General features: G+C 43.9%; 2 protein-coding genes across 2 annotated transcripts in view; both read left to right on the top strand.

Moving 5' to 3' along the window:
* The window catches only part of adamts17 (ADAM metallopeptidase with thrombospondin type 1 motif, 17), a 100,215-nt gene extending 79,984 nt beyond the window's left edge, over positions 1 to 20,231 (top strand). Inside the window, exons 18-23 of the mRNA XM_080884375.1 lie at positions 6,416 to 6,575; positions 8,536 to 8,671; positions 10,941 to 11,145; positions 11,544 to 11,696; positions 14,243 to 14,420; positions 17,313 to 20,231. Of these exons, the coding sequence (XP_080740501.1) occupies positions 6,416 to 6,575; positions 8,536 to 8,671; positions 10,941 to 11,145; positions 11,544 to 11,696; positions 14,243 to 14,420; positions 17,313 to 17,464 (984 nt within the window). The 3' untranslated portion in view covers positions 17,465 to 20,231. The remainder of the gene's footprint in view (positions 1 to 6,415; positions 6,576 to 8,535; positions 8,672 to 10,940; positions 11,146 to 11,543; positions 11,697 to 14,242; positions 14,421 to 17,312) is intronic.
* Positions 2 to 5,571, top strand: LOC308398012 (uncharacterized protein). The gene is made up of 2 exons (XM_080884376.1): positions 2 to 2,632; positions 5,473 to 5,571. Exon 1 carries the CDS (start codon positions 1,615 to 1,617, stop codon positions 2,440 to 2,442), a length of 828 nt encoding a protein of 275 aa, XP_080740502.1. The 5' UTR covers positions 2 to 1,614; the 3' UTR covers positions 2,443 to 2,632; positions 5,473 to 5,571.
* Positions 20,232 to 20,375: the final 144 nt, after the last annotated feature.

Below are 20,375 nucleotides of genomic sequence, written 5' to 3'. Positions count from 1 at the left end.
GATTTGTATTGCTACTCATGGAAACAAACACCCACACCCACACACAGATACACTACCAGTAAAAAGTTGACTGGTAGTTGAAAAGGTAGACGCATATACTGATTTAATGTTTTTTCTTAATTTTAGATTCTCACTGAAGGCATCAAAACTGTTAATGAATACATATAGAAGAATTATGTAATAAATAAAAATGTCTGAAATAACTCAAAACATGTTTTAGATTTTAGATTCTTTAAAATAGCCACTCTTTGCTTTGATTACTGCTTTGCACACTCTTGGCATTCTCTTAATGAGCTTCATGAGGTCATCACCTGAAATGGTTTTCCAACAGCTTTGAAGGAATTCCCAGAGATGCTGTGCACTTGTTGGTCCTTTCGCCTTCACTCTGCGGTCCATCTCATTCCAAAACATCTTGAACGGGTTTAGCTTAGGTGACTGTGGAGGCCGGGCCATCTGGTGCAACACTTCACATCACTCTTCTTCTTGGTCAAATAGCCCTTCAACAGCCTGGAGGTGTGTTTGGGGTGATTGTCCACAGCGAAAAATAAATGATGGTCCAATTAAAAGCAAACCGGAACCAATGATGGCATGTTGCTGCAGGATACTGTGGTAGCCATGCTGGTTCAGTGTACCTTCAGTTTTGAATAAATCCCCAACCAGCAAAGCACCCCCGCACCATCACACCTCCTCCTCCGCTCTTCACGGTGGGAACCATGCATGTAGAGAGACCATCCTCACCTCAGACCAAAGCATAGATTTCCACTGGTCTAATGTCCATTCCTTGTGTTTCTTGGCCCAAAGAAATTTCTTCTGCTTGTTGCTTTTCCTTAGTCGACATTTCTTAAAGGCCTGATTCACACAGGATCCTCTGAACAGTTGATGTAGAGATGTGTCTGCTACTGTGTGGCATTTATCTGGGCTCTAATCTGAGGTGCTGTTGTAATTTCTGAGGCTGGTAATTCAAATGAATTTATCCTCAGGAGCAGAGGGGACTCGTGGTCTTCATTTCCTGGGGCGGCGCTCATGTGAACCAGTTTTAGTGTAGGGCTTGATAGTTTTTGCAACTGCACTTGGGGACACAAAAAACCTCTAAGTTTTACCAATTTTCTGGACTAACTGACCTTTAATTCTTAAAGTAATGATGGACTGTCGTTTCTCTTTACTTCGCTGATTGGTTCTTGCCATAATATGAATTCTAACAGTTATCAAATAGGGCTGTCAGCTGTGTACCGACCTGACTTCTGTTCCCAACTGCATTAGGAAGGCAAGAACTTCCACAAATGAACCCTGACAGGCTCACCTGTGAAGGGAAAACCAATTCAGGTGACTACATCATGACGCTTACTGAGAGAAGGCCAAGGGTTTGCAGCACTGTCAACAAAGCAAAGGGTGGCTACTTTCAGGAATATTCAGAATTATTTATTCATTTATTCTTTGCTTCATAATTTCATATATCTTGAATTCACATATTTTACTTATATTGTGGTGGACCACTAGAGGGCTCCACTCACACCCAGTGTAGAGGAAGTGTGTTCCTGTGTTTTGTGGCGCGATATGCGCAGTTGATGTTGGAGACGAATAAAGAAGGAGTGAGAACTGAGAGCTGTGTCGTTGATGCTTACCTCCACATTGGTGACCCCTGACTCGAGCATGCAACGGGCCGTAGATAACGCACACTCCGCTATGGATGCATCAGCGGCCGCCGGACCTCCGCCTCCTGTTGCAGCTACGTTCGCTGTGGCGCTGAAACTGCCGGACTTTTGGCTCCATGACCCCCCGTCATGGTTCGTACACGTGGAGGCTCAGTTCGCCCTTCGCGGCATCTCGGCTGACGACACGAAGTATCACCATGTGGTGGCCTCGCTCGACCCGCTGGCCACCCGTCGCGCGATGGCGCTCCTCCGGGACCCACCCGCCCAAGGGAAATACGCCGCCCTCAAAGAGCTGCTTCTTCGGCGCTATGCCCTCTCCGACGCCGAACGAGCCGAAAAGCTCCTCAACCTGTCAGGCTTGGGTGGCGGTACCGCGCTCGAGCTCATGGAGAACATGCTATCGTTGCTCGGGCCGGATGACGGTGGTTTCCTCTTCGTGCACCTCTTCCTTCGCCAACTACCGGCCGCCGTGAGAGCTGTCCTCGCGAACTCTCCGCTTCTGCCTGCGAAGGATTATCGCTCCCTGGCTGAAGAAGCGGATCGCATTCTCCTGGCTAGCCGCACTTTCGACGTTCACGCCCTGGCTACGGACACGCCGGCGGCACCTTCCACGCCTCCACCTGCCTCCCCCGGAGCATCCGCCCCCTTGCTGACGGCAGGGATTGCTACACGCCGGCACCGCGGAAAGAGCATCTGTTTCTACCATCAGCGTTTTGGCGACAGAGCGCGTCGCTGCCTGCCGCCTTGCGCTTTCACGGCCCAGGGAAACGGACCCGCCAGCGCGCCGTAGCAGCCGCGACCGCTGGCAATACAGAAAGGCTGCTCTTCATAGAGGACTCGCGCTCCGGGAGACGTTTTCTCGTGGACTCCGGCTCCCAGAAGAGCCTCCTTCCCCCTACCGCTGCCGACGGACTAGCAGCGAACTGTGGGCCGCAGCTCATTGCAGCTAACGGCTCTCCCATCAAAACGTTTGGGGAAAGGTTGGTGACTGTTTGTTTTCATGGCCGGGATTTCCAGTGGAACTTTGTTGTTGCTGCTAGCTCTGCACCTATTTTGGGTGCTGATTTCCTGTGTGCTCATGGACTACTTGTCGATGTCGCTAACAGACGTTTAATCAATGCTCTCTCGTTTTCTTCGCTACCCTGTTTTACTCGGGCCGCCGAGCCCCTGATTCGGGCTAATGTAGTGACCTCCGGGGATGCTTTTCAGCGTTTGCTTTTAGAGTTTCCATCGCTGTCTGTCCCTAATTTCTCTAGCACGGTAACGAAGCATGGGGTTGAGCATTATATTCCCACGGTCGGGCCCCCGGTGTTCGCGCGCGCGCGCCGCCTCGACCCCGCGAAACTGTCCGTCGCTCGGGAAGAGTTTGCAGCCATGGAGCGCCTTGGCATTGTACAGCGTTCGAACAGTGCATGGGCCTCTCCACTTCACATGGTGCCCAAATCGGACGGTCGGTGGCGGCCATGCGGAGATTTCCGCCGTTTAAATAATGCCACGGAGAATGACCGTTACCCCATCCCCCACATTCAGGATTTTTCTGCCAATCTCGCCGGAACGTCGATTTTTTCTAAAATTGACTTGGTGCGGGGGTATCACCAGGTTCCTGTGCGCCCCGAAGACGTTCCTAAAACCGCTGTCATTACCCCCTCGGCTTGTTCGAGTTTTTGCGCATGCCGTTTGGCCTGAAAGGTGCCGCCCAGACCTTTCAGCGGCTGATGGACTCCGTTTTGCGTGGGCTGCCGTTCGTTTTTGTTTATCTGGACGATATATTGGTGGCCAGCTGCTCAGCGAGCCAGCACGAGTCCCATCTGCGCCAGGTTTTCCAGCGTTTGGAAGCGCACAGCCTGATCATCAACCCTTCCAAGTGCCAGTTTGGGTTGCCTGTTCTGGATTTCCTCGGGCACCGCATTTCCGCTGAAGGTGTGGTTCCGTTGCCCGACAGAGTCCAGGCCGTTTCGGCTTTCCCGCGTCCCACGTCGGTTAAAGCGTTGCAGGAGTTCTTGGGGATGATAAATTTTTACAACCGCTTTCTCCCCAGAGCTGCCCACCTGCTACAGCCACTCTATGCTGCCTTAAAAGGTAAAACAGCCAAAGATCCGGTTGACTGGCTGCCTGAACGCGTCCGTGCGTTTTCCGCAGCCAAGTCTGCGCTGGCTGACGCCGCCCTGCTGGCCCACCCGCTTCCGTCGGCGGAGATCGCGTTGACCACCGACGCCTCGGACGTGGCAGTGGGCGGAGTGTTGGAACAGCGGGTTTCAGGTCTCTGGCAACCGCTCGCCTTTTTCAGTCGTACGCTCCGGGATGCTGAACGCAAGTACAGTGTTTTTGACAGGGAGTTGCTGGCCCTGCACCTCGCAACACGGCATTTTCGTTTTTTCCTCGAGGGTCGCAACTTTGCTGCGTACGTTGACCACAAACCTTTGACGTTTGCGATGTCCAAGGTCTCTGACCCATGGAGCGCACGCCAGCAGCGCCAGTTGGCGGCCATTTCTGAGTTTACCACAGACATTCAGCATGTGGCTGGTAAGTCCAATCACGTCGCTGACTGTCTCTCGCGTGTGTTGGTTTCTCCGGTGTATGTCGGCATCGACTACGCTGCCATGGCCGCCGAGCAACGTGCTGACCCGGACGTCCTTGCCCTTCAGTCAACAAAAACGGGCCTCGTGCTGGAGGACACCCCGGTGTGGGACGGCGGTCCGCGCCTTCTTTGCGACGTTTCCACCGGCCGCCCCCGCCCGGTGGTTCCCCTTTCATGGCGTCGTCGTGTTTTTGACTCGGTGCATGCCCTCTCTCATCCCGGCGTCCGGGCCTCGGTCAAGCTGGTCAGCGCCAGGTTTGTTTGGCCGGGCCTTCGCAAGACGGTGAAAGAATGGGCGGCGGTTTGTATACCATGCCAACGCTCGAAAATCCACCGGCACACACAGGCACCCCTCGAGCCTTTCCGTGTCCCGGGTAGGCGTTTCGATCACGTTCATGTGGACCTGGTTGGTCCCTTGCCGCAGTCACAGGGTTTCATGCACCTTTTGACTGTGGTGGACCGCACAACCAGGTGGCCGGAGGCGGTACCCCTGGCGTCCACGACAGCGGCGACGGTGGCCAGGGCATTTTTGTCAACGTGGGTTTCACGTTTCGGCCCCCCTGCTGACATTACCTCGGACAGGGGCCCCCAGTTTGTTTCCGAGCTTTGGTCTGCTATGGCTGACGGCCTGGGAGTCAAGGTCCACCGCACCACAGCATACCACCCGCAAGCTAATGGGATGTGCGAACGGTTTCACCGGTCACTTAAGGCCGCGCTCCGTGCTTCCTTGACAAGTGGCGACTGGGTCGAACGTCTTCCGTGGGTTTTGCTGGGTTTGCGTAGCGCGGTTAAAGAAGACCTCGGGGTTTCCCCGGCTGAACTGGTCCTCGGCCAGCCTCTCCGGGTCCCCGGGGAATTCTTACCTGAGAGCCCTCCCCCATGTTTCGATACCTCTTTGTTGCCTTTTCGCCCCCCAAGAAACTCATTTCCTGTTCCTGGTCCTGTGCACCACTGCCTGCCTGACATCTTTGTTCCGAGTTCATTGGACTCTGCTCGTTTCGTTTTCGTCAGGCACGATGCCCATAGGACTCCGCTGCGTCCACCATATGACGGGCCATACAGGGTTCTTAAACCAGGCAACAAACATTTCGTTTTGGACTTTGGCGGTCGGCAGGAAGTTGTCTCTGTTGACAGACTTAAGCCTGCACATGTTATGCAAGAGGATCAGGTGGTCCCGGCCCAGGCCCCTCGCCGCGGCCGCCCACCTGCCACCGGGCTGATGGATTCTGTTTTTTCCCCCAGGAGCGACCCGAAATCAACGGAGTCCGAGTCGTCTTCAGCTTTTTCTGACCGCCAGTGCCAGCCTCGCTCCCGGGCTGGGTTGCCCTCTGTCAGTTCCCCATCCCCCCAGTTCAGCCGCTCCGGCCGTTTGCTTAAGCCCCGGGTCCTGGACTAGTTCTGCTGGGTGTTCGGGGGGGGGGGCATGTGTGGTGGACCAATAGAGGGCTCCACTCACACCCAGTGTAGAGGAAGTGTCTTCCTGTGTTTTGTGGCGCGATATGCGCAGTTGATGTTGGAGACGAATAAAGAAGGAGTGAGAACTGAGAGCTGTGTCGTTGATGCTTACCTCCACAATATATGTATATATATATATATATATTTCAGTGTATCTACCACTGAATCAGAGGACTTTTTTTTTTATTAAGCCACTTAATGCTCACCTGTGATTCATTCAAGCATTAAAAAGGCACCCAACTCCAGGGTTGGACCAGTTTTATAACCCTAACAGACAACTTGGCAAATAAACAATTATAAATACCATTTTAGCCACTTTATAGAAGGGCAGCTACCCAGAACACAGCCATGTTGTTACTGTATTTAAACAATTCAAACGGAAACAGCAGTCTTCTTTTGACTATGGTGGTCCTATCTCAGTCCATCAGCCGGTCAATCTGCATCCCTCAGATTTTGTCAGTCTTTTTAAAGATATAAGTTATGTCTCTATTGAAATGGATTAGAGTTTTACCTTTTTAAATAGCCACCTTCCTTCTGGTGCAGCTATAAATCTCTGACGCGCTTTATTATTAAAGTTTAAAGAACAGAAAAGAAACGTTTAAAGAACAGCTATACACTTGACTGGGTTTATCAACAATATTTTACAGCTAGAAAAGCAAATGTAGAGAAATTTGGTAAGCTATAGGTACAACTTCCCTTGTCTTTCAACCCTTCTATGTCATATTAACAGGTACTGCTGTTTCATGACCAGAGCTATGGGATCCACTATGAGTACACAGTGTCTTTAAACACAGCTCAGAACAGGAGCAGTGAGGAACAAAGGGAACCAGAGTATCTCTACATCTGGACACATAGCAGCTGGCAAGACTGTAATGTCCATTGTGGAGGAGGTAAGCTCTCTGCTTTATTTGGTTTGCTTTGTGGAAACAAACAAAAATGAAGTAATACAGGGGAACTGACACAAAAGGATGAAGCTAAACTCCAAAGTACCAGGAACTGGGAATATAACTAATCAGGAAAATGCTCAAAGAACTATATAAACAAAACTATAACCAGGAACTAAGGAAAACAAAAACACGATTCAATTAACAAATACATTTCCAAATTAATTCAAAATAAAACAAAACCAGACAGTGCGTAAACCTTCACAACCATGACAACATATGTGTGTACTGTAGACTTGATAGACCCAAATTAGGCAGGACACATTGGAAGGATAAAAAACTGGCTCGAGTTTTGTCAACGGGGATGCAGACAAAAATAACCAGAGGGATGAATCCAAAAAGGCAGGTCATTAATTAGAAGCAGGCCAGAAGAGAAATAAGTGGAACTTGTAGCCAATGTTAGAAATGTTGTGAGATGAATTTGGAAATAGGAAACAGATGAGCAGGTAGGGATGGAAATTGATAAGAATTTAGCAATAACGATTCAATTATTGAAATCACCTCTCGATTTGATTCCTTTGATTCTCATTTGGTTCTTACTGGCTTATTTGGTTTGTGCATGTTGGAGGTATTTCCCCATGTTGTTGTGATCTGTGTTAGGGTCACTGCTCAAAAATGTACGTAGTACAGATATTACACTTTCCTTAAAAGCAATGCAATATGTTACTTAATTACTCTAAAGAGAAGGTCATTTTACCATAAATGGCCTCCTTGACTCCGCCCTCAAACCAGCGTTCCTCCCTGTCCAGGATGTTACATCCTCATCATTGAAAGAGTGTCCACTGGCCTGTAGGTGTAAATAGACTGCAGAGTCCTGGCCTGACGAGGTAGCTCTTCTGTGTTGTGCTATTCGCTTCGCCAGAGGTTGTTTGGTTTCCCCGATGTTTAAATCCTGGCAATCCTCCTGCACTTAACAGCGTACACTATGTTACTCTGTTTGTGTCGGGGGACCCGATCCTTGTGGTGGACCAATTTTTGGCGCAGCATGTTTAGGGGTTTGAAAGCCACAGAGACCCGGTGTTTAGACAAAATGAACTCAACTGTTCCCATACTCCTGACACATACGGGATCACTAAGGGTTTTCACTGTGATGGCAGTTGTCTTTCTTCTCTCCTGCATTGAAACCTGCAGTTAGCTGACACTGAAGAAGTCACTCGGATGAGTGACGTTTCTCTTAGACCAGGGGTAGGCAACCTTTCTGTTGATGAGTGCATCTAAAATTTCCTCAGACATGCTATATTGGCTCAGTTTATTTTTCTTATCATTGTTGTGAGGAGACCATAAATAGCATTTGCATTTTCTGTTGTACAGTTCATTTGCTGTTATGGATAAAAAGTCTTTTTTTGTTTCAAAATAGCTGATAACTATTCGCTGACAGCTGCCAACATCTGCCAACAAATATAATTCTATAAAGTGGTTCTATATAGTGTGTAACTGTTAATATAGAGCGTTATTAAATTTATTGCTAATGCAGTCATATGGCACACTGACCTCTGAGGAAATGTTAGATGGCACTCGCCATCAGAAAGGTTGCCGACCCTGCTGTAGAGTAAAATTCTAGTATCACTGTAGGTGAATGGGGGAATGTGGCATCTTGCATAAAGCACTATGAGTGCTCCAATAGACTAGAAAAGCAGTAAGCACTAAGTCCAACTAGTTAAAACTCAGACACTACTTTATAATATAAAGTAGTTAATATGGTGTTATTAAAAAGGTGTTGCATTTTCCCCCTTAAGTCCCTCACTCAATTCTCTCAGCCACGCTGATTTTTATGGGTACCTCAGCAGAAATGGGATAAAGAAATTCTTGTTCCCTGCTCTTTTCTGGTATTTTATAACGGGTGGGATAAGGTATAGCACTTACACATATGTGTGTTTGTATGTGTGTCTGTGTGTGTTTTGTACAGGAGAGAGGAGGACAGTGGTTTCATGTATGAGGATAGTCAACAAAACTATGGAGGTTGTCAACAATAGTTACTGTCAACCTGAAAACCGACCGCAACCGCAAGTACGTCTCTGCAACACTCACCCCTGCCAGTACCGGTGAGACACACACACACACACACACACACACACACACACACACACACACACACACACACACACACACAAACAAATAGCCATTGGAATAGATACAGTATGACATAATACATATACATTATTTAGCCCATTTTTAGAAATTCTTTTGCTACAGCAGTGATGATGTAGTTGTAATAATAACATAACAGAAGATACAAATAACAAAATACGTATACTTCCCTACAAAACTCAGTACACACACGAAATCTCGGGTCATACTTCATTTTCTCAATCATTTTTAGGCCATATTCAGACTGTAGTTCGTTCAGTCAATCAAACAATTTATTTATAAGCAGATTTAAAAACCAACACAGGATGACCAAAGTGCTATACAGAGTTTGTTATCAATAGGTCAATGTTTTGGGGGTTTTAGGAGCATTCATTGCACTATGAAGCACAATAAGATGAAGTAATTTCTTTTTGTGTCCTGTTTGTTTTCAAAGATGACAAAGAGACTTCACAGCGATCACCATGGTGATTCAACTTTAGATGGATGGCTCACTTTATCACAGTAGTGGGCAGGGCTCAGCATTTACTCAGTTTTAACATCACTCTGGGTTCTTGGCTAGGTTAGCATTAGCATGCTGTCTGTGCAGGTGCTCACGAAGAGCCGAAATTTTGTTAACAGTATAATGCAGTTGTTTCTGTCCTGAAGCAGTCTCCACTTTACCACTTTGTTTTTTTGTTTGTTATTTGTGCAATAAAAATAAGTAATGTCCATATCCATGCTGGAAACCGCGCAGTTATTGTACTCCTCCGACACGCGAACTGAAATCAGCTTATCGTAGCGAGAGTGCACGAACCGATAAGCAGGATAGATATAGGCTGGCAAGTCGGTTCTCGATTCCATCACCATCACTAACCGTTATAGCTCTATAGAGCTTGGGGACAGAGCTCTGACAGTGCAGGTATGGATCATGGTCCACTCAGACTCAATGGCCCCAGTCTCCCAACTTGCATGCTGTTGAAGCTTTGCTAGAAGTGGGAATTCTCACAGACCAGGGTCTCTTCCAGACTTTCACGGTGTGCCCTCACTAACCATGGGGCTATTTCCCACATTCGCATGGAAATCCCACAGTAGGAAAGTGACCCAACTGGGGACAATGGAGTCCCTACCCTGAGTCTGACCCTTATTCACGGTGGGGCCCAATAGCCCCAATCCTGGTGAGATAACACAATCTACTTTTTTTCTCCACCGAGGTGTCATTGTAATTGCATTTTCAGAGCACTAGATGCTGCTGGTAGTTTTGTAATTTAGGAAAATAACTTCACCCGAGTGATGACAGAAATGATCAGTTCAAGGTTTCACAATGGATATTCTATAACCCAGTATTAGAGCCCGTAGGTGTGCCGTGAAACATGATCAGGTGTGCCATGGAAGATCATCTGGTTCCACCTGATTACTACTGTAAGCAATCAGCGTGATGGGCAAAACACTTACATTCTCTTCCACTAGAGGGCAGTACAACTACCTGTTCTAATTAAATGAGTCACGCCGTAAGACGACGCAGTAGATAGATAAATAGCAATAGATAAATACAGCGGAACCCCGGCTTACGAAGACCCCATTTAACGAAAAATTCAAGTTACGAAGGCACTGAACGGCAATATGCCCGTGTAATGAAATAGATAAAATAGAAAATAAAAAAATAAATAAATTAAATTCAATAATGTTATGTACATGTACACGTACGTATGTATGCATGTATACGTATGCTTTCTTCAACCTCTGCCACCTCCTCCTCCACCAAGAACTTCGTCTTCAGCCAGCATCGCCTCACTCAAAAGGCGACGGAAAAAGGTGCTTCGACTTACGAAAATTGTGACTTACGAAAGACCCTCTGGAACAAATTCATTTCGTAAGTTGGGGTTCCACTGTATTTGAAAAGAAAAAGTGTTCAGTCTGACCTGAGTCCTGGAGAAAACTGACTCAGATGAAGACCCTAGTATGAGCAGTGGTCAGAAGAAAGCAAAAAAGGTATACTGGGGACAAACCGAACCAAATCCACTACGCCTGGTGCACAGGGAAAAATGATCAATATGCTTTCTGTGACATCTTTGTTTGATGCTGTGCCCTGTGACTTTTATAATGTGAAATATGTGCTGTGGCTCCAAAAGGTTGGGAAACACTGCTCTAACCAGTGGATAACATCACAGAAGTTACATCCTTGTTTGTTCTACCATTCATTGGTATGATTGAACTCAAAATGTAAACAACTGATATTTTTCACAGGTGGATGACAGGTGAGTGGGGGCCTTGCTCTGTCACTTGCGGTAAAGGTCATCAGCAGAGGGAGGTGTTGTGTCTTTACCACCTACAGAATGGTTCAGTCATCCACACCAGGGACCTGTACTGCCAAGGAGGAAAACCTCCTGTTTTACAGGGCTGCGAGGGCCGCCTTTGCCTCACAGCGTGGGAGGCTTCAGAATGGTCCAAGGTATGGCACATGCACACTTTCTGTACTTTAATTTTAAGAAAACATGAAACTGTAAGAAGAGCCCTTAAGAGTATACCGGATGTATTTAATCTGTAAGATTAAGGGCATCCTGTAAGAGGTGTACTGATTTGAAAACTGAATCAAATTCCTCACCCAGAATATTTGGAAGTCACGTCATTTGGTGTATGATGCGCCCTTTTTCTGTAAGCATCTGCCAGATTCCTTCAGATGTAATTTTGCTGCAGTGTCAAGAATGCAAATGTTCATGTCAGCTCCTTTAAGTAGCGTAGGATCAAAAAACCCTTGGATTTTAATCTAACAGAATCAACTTTTGGAGATTTACTTACCTGGATGATTGAGACTGCATCAAGACATTTCTTTCTTATTCTTTTCTCCAGTGTTCATCAAATTGTGGTCAAGGTGTCCGCAGACGTACAGTGTTGTGTACAAACCCTCAGGGTCTGTGTGATCCATTATCCCAGCCAACTCAAGAAGAATATTGTGAGGACTTCTCCAAATGTTACGAATGGAAAACCGGAGACTGGTCCAAGGTATGACAAAAGCAAATTCATATATATATATATATATATATATATATATATTAGGGGTGCAACGATATTCGTATCGATATTGAACCGTTCGATACAGTGCTTTCGGTTCGGTACGCATATGTATCGAACAATACAAAATTTGTAATTTATTTTATCAACTTTCCTTCTGACGATGCTGTCTGTGTTGAGCGCTCAGTGAATCTGCGTTCGACTACTCCGCCTAGGGTCGACAGTGCAGCCTAGGCGGAGTAGTCGAACGCAGATTCACTGAGCGCTCAACACAGACAGCATCGTCAGAAGGAAGAGCGCAGGGCAAGCTAGCGAGACAGAAGTTAAGCTCCCCTTACAACATGGACCTCCCCACCCTCATTCAGATCTGGCGTTTGGAATTATTTTGGTTTTCATGTGACGTATGACCCTGAAGGTAAGCGAGTCATGGACTAAAGTAAAACAGTATGTTGGATGTGCCACGCAATGCTCAATTACATGGGTGGGAACTAGTGTGCTAGCGCAGTTAGCTCGTTAACGTGTTGGCCGTCTAGCCCCATGCACGGGGCAATCGGCGGTAGCTCGTTAACGGAGATTTGCCGTGTTGTGGCGTTAAGGTCATTTCAACGAGATCAACCTGAAAGCACTAGTGGGAACACAACGAATATGACTGCACATTTACGCCGACATCATCCTAGTGCAAAGACAAAAACAACAAGCATGCTACTAACTTTAGCCGAGTCATTTAGACAGCTGTTAGCACATGATTCTCCTTATGCTGCTGAGAATATAGCCCAGAAGAAGCGGATAGTATAGCTTTTATTTTGGAAAGAGCCATTTCTCTGTAATAAACTCTCTTTTCCAAAGATGAGTGATTCCTCAATCAGATACAGGGCTCGCAATATCGCTAGCCCGACGTCCTGGGGCTAGCGATTTTTTCAGTCGGGCTACCAAAATCTATCTCTGCCCTGCCCGTCGGGCTATTGTAGGAAAAATATATGTCAATGCTTTTGCATTCTTTCAGAAATGTAGCTGGGTAATTATGTCATTGGCATCGGTGAGCCACTGTCAATATGTGACATATTGAAGTCGCGTTTGAATTTGCGCTTGTTTTTTTGCTTTCACTTTGCAATCGTGCGAACTGTGTATAGAGAGCGACAGCACTGATCTGTGAGTGATGATAATTTGCGCACCAATTCCTCTGACATCGTCTTATTAATCGTTAGCTTACTATGCAAACATGACAAGTGAAATCTCCCGCAGCTTAAACATGTGAGAGGTTGATCGCGCAGAGAATCGCTGAGCTTATGTGAGTCCGTGTGTAAAAGCAGCAGGATATATATTTTAGTTCTGCTGAGCCAAATAAGACAGGTCAGGGTGAAGAAGTGACAGCCAAAGAAAAGCTTACCACAAAACGGAGAAGTTATGACAAATCAGACTATAAGGCAAAAAGAAAGTGCAGCTTTATGGTTTCATGGACAAAAGAATTTCTGTGGCTGCAATATGACGAGCTAAATAACCAGGGGTGCACATAAGTGGTCCGCAGGTGCGCATTCGCTGTCAAAATAAAAAACATGCACAAGGGTTAGGGTTAAATTAAAAAACTGTACTTTTGAGTTAAAATATATATTTATAATTTTAATAAATGACAAATTAAAAAGGCATGAACATTTTTTTGTATCGAAAAAATATCGAACCGTGACACCAAAGTATCGAACCGAACCGAACCGTGAATTTTGTGTATCGTTGCACCCCTAATATATATATATATATATATATATATATATATATATATATATATGTCCAGATGAACAGAATCAACTTTTGGAGTAAAGAGCTAAAGTTATAGCAGTATAATGTGGTTGTTTCTGTTCTGGGGACAGTTTGCAATTTACCATTGTACTCTCATCCTTTTGTAAAGTGATGTCTATATCCACGCTGTAGACTGCACCACTAGTTTTCACTTCTGGCTCACAAACTGAAATCAGCTGATTTTAGCACAAGTGGAACCTATAAGTAGGATCCATAGGCAAGCAGACTTACAACTGCTGTGAACCGGTTCTTAATCTTAATATTCTTATTATTGTATAACGTTGAAGTTGGCTAAATCTTGATTCTTGACTCTATCCTGATTTTCATTTATAATTTTAATGCACTTTACATTTTTAATCAGAATCAGAATACTTTATTAATCCCTAAGGAAATTATTCCTCATTCCTCGTCATCATGCTCAAGGTTAATATGTGTATATATGAAAATGACAACAACAGATATACTTCTGCAGTGAAGTACATAAATCATTGCCAAATGAATCTCTCCCATGGTAGAATGTGTGTAGACTATTCACCCTGTGTTATAGCTTCGGGAATAAGTGTTTGAAATAATCTACCTCTGTTTAAAACAATGCTGTTAAAAGATGAATAAATTAATTCCTACTGTAGTATTTCCTTGCTCTTAAGAGTTCTCACCTGTAAAATGATAATTTTACTGTTCCATTTAAAAATCAACCAAGTTTAGTAAAACCTCTGCAAACTGGCACTTTTCATTTGCTGTTTCAGTGCTCATCATCCTGTGGAAAGGGACTGCAGTCACGGGTGGTTCAGTGTATGCACAAGGTGACCGGTCGACATGGTAACAACTGCTCTGTGATGCTGAGACCACCAACATATCGATCCTGTCACAGTGGGAACTGTGATGAGAAAATTAATGCGAATACCATCACCTCCCCTAGGCTAGGTGAGACACTGATCGCAATTGCAGTTTGCATTTTTAAAGGATAAAGAAATCTTGCACACAGTACAGATTCACCTATACCTACTGAACAGCTAAAGCTTCCTCAAGTTGTAGAACACTAAGAAAACAGCTGCTTTGTAATTTAAAGAACTGGAACACTTTCTCCGAGGCACAAGCTCAATTTACAAATGATTAAGGTCTGTTGAGTAATTTGCTTGATTAATAAATATACAGAAAAGTCAGAATTAAACTTGCATGTAAATGTGTTTCATAGATTAATTATGATAGCTTTTGGAAAAATAAACAGAAATTTGTGTTTGTGTTCACTGCAACATTTATTTATTTATAATAACTGGTTATAATACCATCCTTGCCTTCAGGCAACTGATGTTGTGATTTGGTGCTGTTTAAATAAAATTGATTTGAACAAAACATCAGTTATTGTAGAGATGCTAAAAATGCAAGATGCAAAAAGAACTTTATGACTGGCTCTCACCAGGTTTTACTCATGTATGACGATTAAAGCCTGGTGTTAAGATAACATTTAGAATGAGATTTATGCTAGGGTTGTTTATGTTAGAGTATTTGTTTGTTCTTAGTGAAACCTAGGGGTAAGAGGAATCTCAGTGAAGGTCCTCACAAAAAAAACCAAAATATATTCCAGTGTGTGTATTCATTCTCCCACCATGACAGCCCCATTCTACCCACCCCCTGTGTGGTTCAGTTCAATTCAATTCATTCATACAGCACTAAATCACAACAACCTCAGGGCACTAAGGTAGACCGTACAATAATACACACAGAGAAAAACCCACCAATCATATGACCCCCTATGAGCAAGCACTTTGGCGACAGTGGGAAGGAAAAACTCCCTTTTAACAGGAAGAAACCTCCGGCAGAACCAGGCTCAGGGAGGGGCGGGGCTATCTGCCATGACTGGTTGAGGTGAGAGAAGGAAGACAGGACAAAAGTAATGCTGTGGAAGAGAGACAGAGATTAATAATAAGTACGATTCAATGCAGAGGTTCCCAAAGTGTGGGGCCCGCAGAGCCATTGCAGGGGGGGCGCGGTATGAAAAGAAAAAAAAATGAGGACACTGTCACCATAATTGACAGGTTTTTTGACGGGGCTCCCACACAAAAGCAAAGCAGGAGATGAAGCATCGCCAAATATGTTCCCAGGTGGTGGGGGGCGCGAACATTTTTCTTGTAAAACAAAGGGGGGCCTAGCAAAAAAGGTTTGGGAACCACTGTATTAACGCATTTTGAGTGAGAAAGGTGACTGACGAAGAAATACTCATGGGAATCCCCCCGCAGCCTACACCTGTTGCAGCATAACTAAGGGAGGATTCAGAGTTACCTGATCCAGCCCTAATTATTTGCTTTAGCAAAAAGGAAAGTTCTAAGCATAAAGAGTCTGCTCTTTTATTTGTGTTACCTGGTGAAGTTCAGCGTCTGGCTGTTGGGCTAGTGTCAGCAAACACTCGGCTCTAGCGTCACTCTGGGTTCTTGGCTAGCTAAGCGTTAGCATGCTAGCTGGCTAACTTAGCATTAGCATGCTGCCTGTCCAGATGCTTGCAACGAGCCAAATGTGTGTTTGCAGCATAATGGAGTTGTTTCTGTCCTGGATGCAATTTCCACCTACCATGCTCTTATCCATTTGTGCAATAAAAATGAAAGTTATGTCCCCATCCATACTGTAGCCTGAGCCAGTGAGAATTGAAATCAGCTGATTGTAGTGCATATGCAAATTGAACCGGTAAATAAGATTGATAGCAGTTCCAAGGAGTTGGACGACTGGGAACCGGTTCTCAATTCCATCTCTACATGCATATGTACTTGAGTGACAGTCCATTCTTTATTTAACACGATGTTGACCCACCCTATGCAGCTATAATAGCTTCAACTCCTCTGTGAAGGCTTTCCACAAGGTATAGGAGTATGCTTATGGGAATTTTTAAACTATTCTTTCAGAAGCTCATTTTTCAGATCAAACAGAAGGCATGGCTCTCAGTATATGCTCTAGTTCCTAAAAGTGTTCTGTCTGGTTGATGTCAGGACTCAGTTAAGTTCTTCCACACCAAACTGGCTCTGCGAATGTTTCTATAGACCTTGCTTTTTGCACTGGTGCACAGTCATGTTGGAGCAGGACGGAGGCATTCCCAAACTGTTCCAACAAAGCTGGTAACCTGAAATGGAGAAGCGTGATTCAACACTCCAGAGAACACGCCTCTACTGCTCTACACTTGGTGGTGTAAGGCTCGACCATAGAAACCCAAACTGTTATTGAGCTAATCTGAAGACCCCATGAAGTTTAGGGGTCTGTAGCAACTTTGCAGAAAATTGGCTACCCCTGCACATTATGTGCCTCAGTATCCACTGACCTTGGATGCTGGCCTACCGCTTCATGGCTGAGTTGCTATCATTCACAGTCACTTCTGCTTTGCCACTAACTGTGGAATATTTAGTAGCATGGTGCTGTGATGGGATGCCACCTGCGATGGGATGCACAGGTGACATCGCATCACAGCACCATGCTGGAATTCAATGAACTCCTGTTTGTAGAAGCATTTTACATGCCTAGCTGCTTAACTTTACACGCTTGTGGTTATGTGGAAGTGATTAGAACATCAATTATTTAGGTGGGTTAACATTTTTGGCAATATAATTTAATTAAAAGAAAAAGTAGTATAATGGGGAATTAAAAGAAATGCTTAGGAGGACATTGTTAGAACAAAAATGGAATGATCCCACTCAATTTGTCACACTGGTAAAAAGATACGATTGATTGCTGGGAAGGCATTGCTAATGAAGTACACTTTTATTAACATTTAACAAGACTCTCACATCTGCTAAATATACTGAATTGCTGCTTTCTTCTCTTCCACCCCAACAGCTGCTCTGACCTACAAGTGCTTGGGGGACAGGTGGACAGTGTACTGTCATGTGATCCGGGATAAAGACCTTTGTCAGGACATGAGGTGGTACCAACGATGCTGTGAAACCTGTCGGGTCTTTTATGCTAACAAAATACTGCACAAGCGCTAATAACCAAAAGCACATACTCCCTTTTAAATGTTATATAATACTGATAAATAATCTACAGAAATTCTTTGGGTTTTTTTTAATTTAAAACAAAAAAGGTAAGTATACATAAATGTATACTGGAAACAAGAATATTTAGCTTGTAATTTTAATGCACATTAGAAAATATCTGATATTTTACTTGCTGTAGACAAAAACAAAGAACAAACTTTATTGTACACAGCAACTGACAAATGTGTGTTATATAATAACCTGGCAGGTCCACTAAATAACATGTGATTCAGAGTAAGCATGAACTTTCCCCTCTCCTTCTTTTGTATTGTTTCTGTTATATAGCAAATTTCAAATCATTGGTCACTTTTTTAATGTTTAAGTAACATTATGTAAGTATTAATAAATTACTGTAATATGTGCCTATGATCAGGAGCCATTGTAAAATACTGTAGAACTCTACTGAATCACTCCAGCTTATAATAGAAGACACACTGATCTTACTCGGGTGTGGAAAGCTCATGTAGCAGATAACGATGAAAACAAATTCTGGGGCTCTGGTAGTGTTTGGTTTGCACTCAGTCATTCTCCACCACCCTAAGGGGGGTATTCCATTTTGACCTTGGGACTTTAGGCTATATTTGGCACAGATATCCCTGTATACTATGCCAGCCATGCCCTGTCTGCTAGCATCTTGGGACCTCTTTGCACAGCCTGCACCTGAGGTCTTGCCTGGTGTGGTAGATCCCAGCCTCTATCAATCTTGCTTGTTCCTGTGCAAACATGATTAGTGCCTCTGTGCCTTCCAAAATGGTTCCTCTACTTGCTCTTCTTCTTTCTCAAGTTACTGCCGCCTGAGATATTCAGAGCTGGTTGGTTTCGGTGATGGTCACACCTTGGGAGCGTACTTCACGTATTCTTGGTAATCGACCAAAAGGGTCCAGTTTTCCAGCTGCCATACTGAACACCTTGAACGCATCAGTTTTTTGGGGGGGGCTTGGTATCCATCTCAGAGGGTGGGGATCACAATATCTCGTCCTGACCTAAAGTCCTGGCTTCCCCTTGCCGTAGCGTTCATGTACCTCATTGATCTCTAGTTGTGATAGCAGTTGCTGTCAATTTTGATCCTGGTAGTTTTTGTTTTTATAAAGTTGTGCAAAGGAATTAGGTCAGCTAATCTTTTTTAGTTTGATAGTAAGATTTTACAGTTCAATCATTTAAACTGCCTGTAGTGATCAGGAGCAAGAATATAACTATTTCGCTAGCAGTATCTGATTAGATGCACCAAGACCTGAAGCTAGTTAACCTGTATAGTTGCATATACAGCTAAACACAAGTCAGAACCAGTATTTGTTGTAGACACAGCTGACAATTCTGTTCAGCCTGTTCAAACCTCACTGGTGCTGCTTCTTCCTCTTTTAAAACTGCCAATCAAAAGTTATAAGCACTTATTTTCCTCAGTATGAGGTGCTCAAAAGAACATCAGTTACTAGTGTGATTACTATCCAGATAAAATAGCCAGATATAATATTTTTTCTCAAATGGCCAAAAAATGTAATACTTGATGAATTTTATGGGGTCTTTAATGCTTTTAGCTGTAAGACTAGAAGGTGCTGTATGAATGCCAGTTCATTTCCCTTATACAGTCAGGGAGAACACATGCGTGTTGGTGTGTATATCATCATATGATAAACGTGTTTTACAGTTGGTTGAATGGTGCTATCTTATAACTTGTTTCACATTTGTGGAATTCAGATTATGTCCGTGTATGATCCTTACAATTAATGGCTGTCTGCTTTTATTTGTTGGTGGATTGATACCATTGTTTTGACAATACTTTTTTTCTTATGGTATAAATATTCTTTATTATTCTTGTACTGTTCTTTGTTAGTTGCACATACACCATGTTTCATTAATAAAATTTCAATAGTAAGTGTTTTTCACCGTGCTGATTGAGAGCTGGGTATTTGTGTATGCATGCATTTGTTTGTATATTCATGCATAAAGACGTGTCATAGATGGTTAATTTAATAAAATGAAAATTATACTTTCTATGAAGAATACTGTATGTAAGTATTAAAAATATTTTATGCTGTGATTTAAGTATCTCTTATATTTATGAACATTTTTGCCTGAAACTTGATTAAAAGGTTGTGACGTGCAGCTGAAAATTCTGGAAAAGCCTAGAAAGTGGTCTTTTTTTAAGACTGAATGTAAATCTTGAAATTTGACATTTTTTCATATTTTAGAATTCGCCACGTAAATTTAGAATTCACTTATAAACAGTGAGATATGCTGGTGGTAGAAACTGCATTTTGTGTTGACTTGTGTCTAACAATTACATTTTTTGCTGATCATCAATTTATGTGTGATAAACATATAAAAAATAGGAAATCAGGAAAGGTTCAAACACTTCTTGACACCGCTGTCGGTCAACACAATGAGTATATAGGGAGAAATGTTTAAGATACAGTTACACCATCACGTGTACACGATTTGAGAGCAGAAAAGAGAAACAACCATCCTGCATCCTGACATCACTCTGAGCAGCTGTGTGATTTTTATGTTAACAGTGTCCCAGATTTGTGACCCACTTGGTGACAGAAAAGTGCCAGGCTGTTTTTAAGTCTTGTTTAAAACACACTGTTACTCTCACGGTACTGAAACTGCGATCCAGTATTTGTGTTTCAGTCTTTGTAATTCTTTAATTATTGTTGTTCATGTTTTTGGGTTTCTTTAGTTCTCAGTGATCTTAGTTGTGTTATCTCAGCCTGTGTTTGAGTCTGTGTTGTTTACCTCCTGTACACAAGGATGAATTATTGATCCATTAATTAATTAATTTCACAAAAAAGAATTAAACTCTCAATGAAAACCTCGTTTCAAAAACCATTTTCCGATTTCCAAAATCGTTTTTTCAAAATAG

The sequence above is a fragment of the Rhamphochromis sp. 'chilingali' genome (assembly GCF_963969265.1).
Source record: "Rhamphochromis sp. 'chilingali' genome assembly, chromosome: 6".
NCBI classification, from domain to species: Eukaryota; Metazoa; Chordata; class Actinopteri; order Cichliformes; family Cichlidae; genus Rhamphochromis; species Rhamphochromis sp. 'chilingali'.
Note: the sequence above shows the minus strand (reverse complement) of the source record. Positions and strands in the feature narration are given on the sequence as shown.